The following is an 8,539-nucleotide window of genomic DNA, read 5'->3' on the forward strand; positions in this document are numbered from 1 at the left end:
TGTGAGGGGTTATGGACAATGTTGTTGTCGTTGTCATTTCTGACCTACGGGCCCAAAACAAACTGCAGAAATAACCCAGTTTGAGACTGCTTTAACTGCCTTGGCTCAGTGCTAAGGAATCTGAGAGAGAAGGCTAAATGTCTCACACAACTATAGTTCCCCAAATCCCCTAGCATTGAGCCAGGCAGTCAAATTGGATTATTCCTGCAGTGTGTTTTGGACCATGGTGACCCCTAAGGTGAACCTAAATGAGTTTTCTTGGCAGAGTTTGTTCAGAGGGCATTTGCCTTTGCCATCCATTGAGGCTGAGAGAGTGTGACTTGCCCAAGTCCCCCAGTAGGTGAGGATTCCAACCCTGCTCTCCCAGTGTCCTAGCATTCAGACCAGTATGCCACACTGGCTGTAATAGATAACTAGATGCAGATTTTAAAAATAGGGTGCGATGGAGCTGAATTATCACTACTGAAAATTGTTAGAGAGGATAAGATGAAGAGTGGTCCCCAAACTCTGCCCTTTAAGAGATTTTGGGCTTCAGCTCCCAGAAGCCTCAGCCATGTTGGCCAATAGCCTGGGACTTTGTGAAGTCTAAAATCCCTTCAAGAGCACAGTTTGGGGACCCCTGAGTTAGATAATTACATAGATGTGGATTATAAGTACTGTACAATGACACTCATCCCTTCATATTAGCGACTTTGATATTTGCAGATTTGATTATTCACAGATTTGATTAATATGTTCTCTCTAGGAATATCTAGGCCCTCCAGTGCAACTCTGTGGTTAACTTTAAAAGTTGCACTGAAAGACCTAGAGATTCCTACTCTACTAGACATTTGTAGTTCCTCCAGCACAACTCTCTGGTCAATGTCTGTCAGATGTTGACCACAGAGTTGCCCTGGAGGACCTAGAGATTCCTAGAGAGGTGTCCTCTCAGGTAAAAACATGGTGTTTTTGTTATTTGCGGTTTTTCCACATTCACAGGGGTCTTGTGCCCCTAACCCTAGCGATATGGAGGGACAAGAGCATTATTATTATTATTATTATTATTATTATTATTATTATTAAGCTTTATTTATGTAGCATTGTAAATGTTACACAGCGCTGTACATACAAACAATTAAAATAAACAGACAAAACAAGCCTGCCTATGGCATAGGTTCTACAAAAATAATTAAATATAGTACGTATTAATACATGTTGACATTCAGTTGTGTAGATCTTGAAATGCCAGGAAGGGATAGAAGGGTGTGTGTCTGTTTCTATGAGAGAGATTATATATGAGAGCCAGAGGGAAAGAGTGATAACTAGATGGAGGAGAGTTATAAATAGGATGAGGCAGATCTGGATGATTGTTGAGAGTTGTCAAAAGAGTGGTGGCAGTGTTGTTGTGTGTGCGAGAGAAAGAGAGATCAGGAGAGAAAGAGATTTTGGATAGATGTGCTATAAACCTGTTTTACTTAAGTCTGGTTTATTACTGTTGGACATTGCCACCGATGGAGAAGATGGTGGTGGAGGAGAATGGCTTTACGTAGGTTGTTGTTGTGTGCCTTCAAGTTGTTTCTCACGTATGGCAATCCTAAAGACACCCTTGGCAAGATTTGTTGAGAGGAGGGGTTGCCTTTGCCTCCCTCTGTGGCTGAGAGAGTGTGACTGGCCCAAGTAATCATTAATAGTAATGCAATTTATTTACACCCCGCCTCTCCATTAAGATCAAGGCAGCTAAAACATTAAAATACAATGAAATACAACATCCCAGAAACCCACCCAGCCACCAGAACCAATAAGGGATCAGGTCGCCATAAGTTGGAGGTGACTTGAAGACATACAACAACAACAACAAGAAGGCCATTTCATTGTTACTTTTTGTGAATAATGTTGTTATGGTCTAGTTGGTGGGCAAATAGAGTTGAGTTAATACAGCAGAATGAAACCTAATGAACAATGAAATAATGAAATAATAATAATAATGTATTCATTATGTTTTGTGTCTCTGTTGCTTCTATTTGGTGGGCAGGAGAGGTTTGTCGGTTGAATTACTAACACAACAGAATGAAACCTAATGAACAACAAAATATAAAACATAAATAAATAAATAAATAAATAAATTATTCATTATGTTTTTTGTTTTGTTGTTCATTGGATTTCATTCTGTTGTATTATTAACTCAACTTCTGCCAACCAGCAAATAGAAGCAACAGAGACAACATCAACTATAACAACATTCCATGTTGTTATTATTATTATCATTAATTACCTGCATCTCTGTATGGATCCAGGCAACAACAATGAACAGATAAACAACATCAGCTAAAAACACATCAGTTCAAACGCACATCACTTTAAAATGACAACACACACACAGATTAAAATGATCCACGTTTAAAAAAAATCATCATTTAGAATTCACAGTTTTGAAAAATCAATCCATCAATAATCAAAAAATCAATCAACCAACCCTAGAATCACAGAACTGGAAGGGACCCCAAGGGGCCATCCAATTCAACCTCCTTCTGCCATGCAGGAATACACAATCAAAGCAGCACAATAGATGGTCATTCAGTCTCTGTTTATCAATCAATCAATCAATCAATCAATCAATCATAATGGGGGGGGGGATAAAACCCAAGGCATCCCAGTTATATAATTAATTAGAGTTGGAGGGTTGGTGGAAATTGTCAAGGAGAGGTAAGAAAAAGAGAGGTTCCCCCCCACCTCCTCCTCCTCCTCCTCCCCAAAAGCCAGGGCCACGTCACAGGGAGAGATTTCCTTATTGGGTCTCCCTGGTCCGCATCCTGAGTCCATTTATGGGCATTTACGTCACTGCACCGCCTGGCTTGGGAACTCCAGAAATGGAAGCGCCCGGACGCAGCGGAAGGCGGGAGCCTGGTATAAAAAGCCTGGCTGCAGCTCCGCAGCCCTTTGCTTACAAACCCCGGGAAGCAGGGCCAGAGGAAGGAGAGCGCCCCCCAGAGGAGACCCAGGTGAGGGAGCCCTCAGCCTGGCCCCAGCAGGGCACCCTCCCGCCCTCCCAGGGGAGTCCCCCCACCTGCAGGACCAGCACCAGCCCTGCCCTCCAGCCCTGCCTTCCATCCTTCCATCTTTCCATCTTTCCTTCCATCTTTCCTTACTTCCCTTCCATCCTTCCTTCCTTCCTTCCTTTTTTCCCCTTCCTTCCCTTCTTCCTCCTCCTCCTGGTCTTCTCCTTCGGTTGGGACATGTTGAACCTCATGGATTCCTCTCGCCAACAGCAGGACTCTCTGGATGCCAAGGGCCGGCTGGACCCCTCAGGAGATGCCCAGATCCCTGGGCAGCAAGAAGACCTTTTGAGCCAGGCGCAGAGGGAAGGGATCCCGGATTACCTGCCAGGTAAGAGGAGAAGGCCTTGGGCTGCTTTCCCGGAGGGGGCAACTCTTGGGCATCCAACCTGGAAGGACCATGCAGTGGTACCTATCTTTATCTCCTGAGATGCCATGAGAGACATGCATGCCATAGCAGACGTCGACATATATGTATAGCCATCTCTATGTGTGTGTTTTTCATCTCTGTGAATTGATCTGCTTAGGTGTTCCCTGGATGGCAGGGGTTTCAGGTTAGGGGACAGTCTTTGGGTGGTAGGCCTGGGCTCAGGGAGGCAAATTAAGGCCCCCAAAATGGAAATGGCCTCCCCTATGGCCATCTGTTCTAGCATGGGTTATGCCAGGTCTTTGGTGTTCTCCACCAATGCTGCCCAAAGGGTTAGTGTTCAAAACATCCCAGTCTCCCCTGGGGTCATGTAGTCTGACCCCTGCCATGGATCCGCAAGGTTGTTATGTCCCTGGGGTATTTCCAAGCAAAGACTGCAAAGAGGTTATGTAGTCCAACCCCACTCCCAGGGATCTGCAAGTCTGTTATGTAACTGGGGTATTCTCAAGTAATGTCTAAAAGATGGCACAGGAAGGCAGCCCATTCTGTTGCTGAATCGCTCTCAGAATGTGGAGGTGTTGCAAGGCCATTTCTGGGCCTTATTCTTCTGTTCGCCATGAGTAGGGCTTTGTGGCTGTTCCCATTTTACAGAATGATCTTTAAGACCCCTTCCAAATCTGATGGTTCTATTCAGCCTTGGATCCTTGAAATGGTGGGTGGGGAACAGGTAAGACTTGAGGCCCCTTCCAATAGATGTTCAGCTGTGGGTTTATGTTCTTGTGAGGAGTTTGAACTAAAGGACCCTTGGAATACTTCCCAACCCTATTAACTGAGCTCTTGATCCCTGCACTGCCAGGGGGTTGACTACATAACCCTTTCAATCTCCTGCGGCCGGATGTCTTCAAATCATTTCTGGTTTATGGTGACCCTATGGTGACTCTCTCTTGGGGCTTTCTTGGCAAGATTTGTTCAGAGGGGACTTGCCACTGCTCTCCTTCAAGGCTGAGAGAGTGTCTCCCAGTGGGTTTCCACATCTGAGCAAGGATTCAAACCCTAGTCTTATTTTGACACTCTAACCAAGCTAGTTTCAGTGTCTGTAGTCCTATTATTCCAAAAGGAACGCTGGATTCTTGCATTGGTAGCGGCCCTGGGGATCCAAGTGTGTTGTTCCATGATTTTATTGAGCTGTGATGGATCTAAATGACTAGATCTGGGATCTGTTCTAGCTCTATGATTCTATCAATAGGGATCGATGGGGAATAAATCCATGCTGGTCTCCCACCTGAGTCTCTTCCTAGGGTGAGATCTGACCCCCCAGTGTCCCCAGTTCAAGCTGAACCTGACCCCTTCTAGTTAAGTGTGTGGTTCCTTGGTTCAAGAGTTGCTTCTGGGTCCAAGACACAGATCAGCTGGAAGGTCTTTTCTTGGACAACTTGTAGCTTCTGATATGGATGCCCTTAGTCATGAATCTCAAATTTGTGAGCTACTTACACAGTGGTACTCTGGGAATACTGATTTTGACTTTCATTTACATGGGCTGAAGAAGTTACTTTTCTGCCCCTGGTCCCATTGTTCCTGAGCTTTACCTATGCTGACTGGGTCTTCTGGGAGCTGATGTCCAGCACATCCAGAGGATCATTGGTTAAGAACCACTGGTTTAAGGGGACATTAAACTCCACAGCATGAAAACTAGGCCTGGGATCTAGTCTTGACTCAAAGGAAGTCTTAAAGATAACCTACCTCAGATACTTGTTGTAAAGATAAAATGGGTTAGAGATGTGTATGTATGAGAGAGATGGGGATTATGTAACATATCACATCCCACCTTGAACTCTTGGAATTGGGTAGAAAACAAGCCTAGATCAAGAACTACAGGGTTGCATGGCTCTCCGACATGGACTTGGGCAGGGTTTCAGCTTCTTACCTGGGAAGCATGAGAAACTGCTTTATACCAGCTTAAGCCCAGTACTGTGTACTCTGTCTGGCAGCAGCTCTCCAGTGTGTTGGATAAGGTCTTCGCCCTAAACCTACCACACAATCCTTTTAACTGCAGGTTCTAGGGATAGAAACCAGTGTAACCAATATATTTATATATATATACACACACACACACACACACTATTATGCAATGGCAGCTTTTGGTTTCCATGTTGGTGAGATGGTAAGTATGCTCTGGGGGTTTTAGATTGGAAATTTAAAGCAGCTTTTCCAAGTGCTGGACCCTATCTCCAAAATGGATTCAACACCTTTAGCCACCATGCTATCACTGGATCTATGCCAGTGATTCCCACAAATACTAGTCCTCCAGATGTTTTGAACTTCACCTCCCAGAAGCCCCAGCCAACTTGGCCAGCCATTAGGAATTCTGGGATCTGAAGTCCAAACCATGTGGGGGGACCAAAGTTTGGGAACCACTGGCCATCTTATATGGAGAGCCCCGTGTTGCCTTTCCTCGGGGTGTGCTGGCATTTGATCCATGAAATTTTTTGAAAAATGAAACATATTTCTTTGCATTGTTTTAGGTGACTGGCCTTTGATACATGGAACCTTTCTAAAAATGAATTGTATTTCTTTGCATTTCTAGGCGACTTTATGGGAGCCACAATGAACCCTGAAATGGCAGATTACTACTTCCTCTCTGGCCAGGCTTCTCCTCCTGTCAGCTACACGGGTAGCTTCTTCATCAAGACAGAGCAATGCCAAGATCAAGAGTCCCTCTTCAATCTGATGTCTGGCATCCTTGGACTGTCTCCATTCTCCAACTCAGAAGCTCCCCAGAGGCAGATGGATGCTGCCTACAGTGTCCCAGATGCCATACAGAGTCACCTGGACCTCTATTCTACCTGCCAACCTGAACTGAACATCTCTGTACAGCCTTCCTTAGCAGAACAAGGGTATTCTACCTTCTCCAGTTCCACCAACATCCAGCAGCAAGTCCAAACGTCTCCTGAACTACAGAACTCCTCCCAATGCCTTTTTAATGAAAAACTGTTGGACAGCAAGCAGGGCATTAAGCTCTCTTCCCTCTCGCCCTCTCTGGAGAAGTTCAAGCCCCCTTGCTCCCATTGGGAACCTCTTGGCCCACCTCAGAGTTACCTACCCTCAGAATACCCTCCCTCTGAGACCTTCCATCCCATCGAACCAAGTCCTGCCATGTTTCCCCAGCTGAGCTCCAAAACAGAGAATGTGCTGGCAGTCAGCTGCCAGTCAGAACTCAACAGCCTTCCAGAACAGTCAGGGGCCTTTGGGCCCAACCTAGATTTTGGCTGCCACCCTGAACCTTTCCCCACCCACCCGCAAATCCCCAGTGACTTTGTGGAGACCAAAATCCCCAGCCTGCCGCCACATCTCATCCAAGAATTTGAGGCAGCCTTACCCCAACCTGAAATCCTGCCAAGCTTGATAAACTCCAATGACCAAAGGTTGCACATTAGCCATTCCTCTATGACGGACTTTCTCACGCATGCCTCCAATTCCTCGGTCAATGCTTTAGGGTCCAGCAAGACCACCGCCGGCATCCTTGCAGAGCCAAAGAAGAAGTCTCGGAGGGGGAAATGTTCCTCTAAATGCTTCTGCCCCAAACCTCACGCAAAGGCTTTTGCTTGCCCGGTAGAGAACTGCATCCGAAGCTTTGCTCGGTCAGACGAACTCAACCGGCATCTCCGGATCCACACTGGGCATAAGCCCTTCCAGTGCCGCATCTGCCTAAGGAACTTCAGCCGCAGTGACCACTTGACCACGCACATCCGGACCCACACAGGAGAGAAGCCCTTCTCCTGTGACGACTGTGGCCGCCGCTTTGCCAGGAGCGATGAGAAGAAGCGACACAGCAAAGTCCACCAGAAGCAGAAAGCCAGAGCCGAGGAAAAGCTGAAAGGCCTTGGCTTCTACACGGTGGGACTTGCTTTTGGGACACTCAAAGCCACTCGGGGGATCCAGTAAAGACTTTAATTTCTGAGGGGCTTAAAAGGGCTTTTGGAGGCACTTGATACTCAGGTTAGAGAAGCCATTTCCCAAATGGTTCCCTCTTCTGGAAGAAGATAAGAAGTTAGGTTGGGAATGGCGACCATCTGTTTTGTGGAGTCATTCCACGAAGTGCAAAAGATCTGATGGCATTGCAATGGAGGGATGGGTGAAAGGAAACAGAGGAAAGGGCTCAATGGGGCCTGGCTTACATTTAAAGTCATCCCACATGCATGTCTGGTGGGTCTCAGGCAATGGAATGAGCCAGCTCTATAACAACTGTGGGATGTTCACCATATTTCAGCCCATGGTCCATGGTCAACTCCAGGAGGCATGCCTCCAACTTTCAGTGCCATGAGAGCCATGGACAGTTCCCAACAGAGCTGGAGGCAACAAAGGATGGTCTATTTTTTCCTTTAAAAAACACCTGCTTTTGTATTTTAGCTTTAGTTTAAAAGAACAAATATGCATATATGTGTGTGTATATATATATACATATGCAATATGTTATTTAGATAGGTATGGATATATATTTTTACATATACATATGTATCTGAATAACTGCCTCCATTTTATACAAGAACGAGATGACTTTGGAAATGCTACCAATTTTTAATGAACTGCCCCCACGCTCCCCTTCGTAAGCACTTTAACAGACCTTCCAAGCTGGGGGTGACATTTTAAGTATTAGTATTACTATTATTGTTGTTAATGCTAAAGATACAATTCCTCATGTAAAACCCGTGGGGGAGGACTTTTGAGGTGTGTAAAATCAGCACAAGTCGTTGCTTTGCTAATGATATAAATGGTTGTTCTGGAATGGACAGATTTTGCCTAACGATAATTTTTTTGTACATAATTGCGACTGAGGGATTTTGTGCTTCTCTATAAAGCTCTCTCTCTCCCTTCCTTTGTAAAAAGGGGATGTGTCAAGGTTATTACAAAGCTGTGTTTATTTTTGCAAATAAAACAAACTGGTTATTGTGAAGGGCAAAAGCACTTTTTTAAACTCTCGTCCAGCTCGGACTCAGCAAGCAGGTATTCAGTTCCCACAAAAGGTGTGGGGAGAAGCAGCAGTTTGGGTTTGAAGCTCAAAATGATGGTTGGTGCTATACCCTCATAAGGAAGGACATTCAGACCACCATTTAACCCATTCCCCTACTAACTCAAAACATGG

General features: G+C 45.4%; 1 protein-coding gene across 2 annotated transcripts; it reads left to right on the forward strand.

Moving 5' to 3' along the window:
• Window positions 1-2,935: 2,935 nt before the first annotated feature.
• Window positions 2,936-8,327, forward strand: EGR4 (early growth response 4). Of its 2 annotated transcripts, XM_042469126.1 has the most exons (3): window positions 2,936-2,978; window positions 3,246-3,363; window positions 5,984-8,327. In XM_042469126.1, exon 3 carries the CDS (start codon window positions 5,992-5,994, stop codon window positions 7,339-7,341), a length of 1,350 nt encoding a protein of 449 aa, XP_042325060.1. In that variant the 5' UTR covers window positions 2,936-2,978; window positions 3,246-3,363; window positions 5,984-5,991; the 3' UTR covers window positions 7,342-8,327. The 2 variants fall into 2 exon arrangements, with proteins under 2 accessions (XP_042325060.1, XP_042325061.1); XM_042469127.1 differs by lacking the exon at window positions 2,936-2,978 and having other exon boundaries at window positions 2,987-3,363.
• Window positions 8,328-8,539: the final 212 nt, after the last annotated feature.

This window comes from Sceloporus undulatus, chromosome 5 (assembly GCF_019175285.1).
Source record: "Sceloporus undulatus isolate JIND9_A2432 ecotype Alabama chromosome 5, SceUnd_v1.1, whole genome shotgun sequence".
Classification (NCBI taxonomy): domain Eukaryota; kingdom Metazoa; phylum Chordata; class Lepidosauria; order Squamata; family Phrynosomatidae; genus Sceloporus; species Sceloporus undulatus.

What these genes read in the sequence shown, in the direction of transcription:
- EGR4 (XM_042469127.1), top strand. Translation starts at nt 3,213, where the DNA reads ATGTTGAACCTCATGGATTCCTCTCGCCAACAGCAGGACTCTCTGGAT. An exon ending in GATCCCGGATTACCTGCCAG is followed by an intron (nt 3,364 to 5,983) that starts GTAAGAGGAGAA and finishes TTGCATTTCTAG; the next exon opens with GCGACTTTATGGGAGCCACA.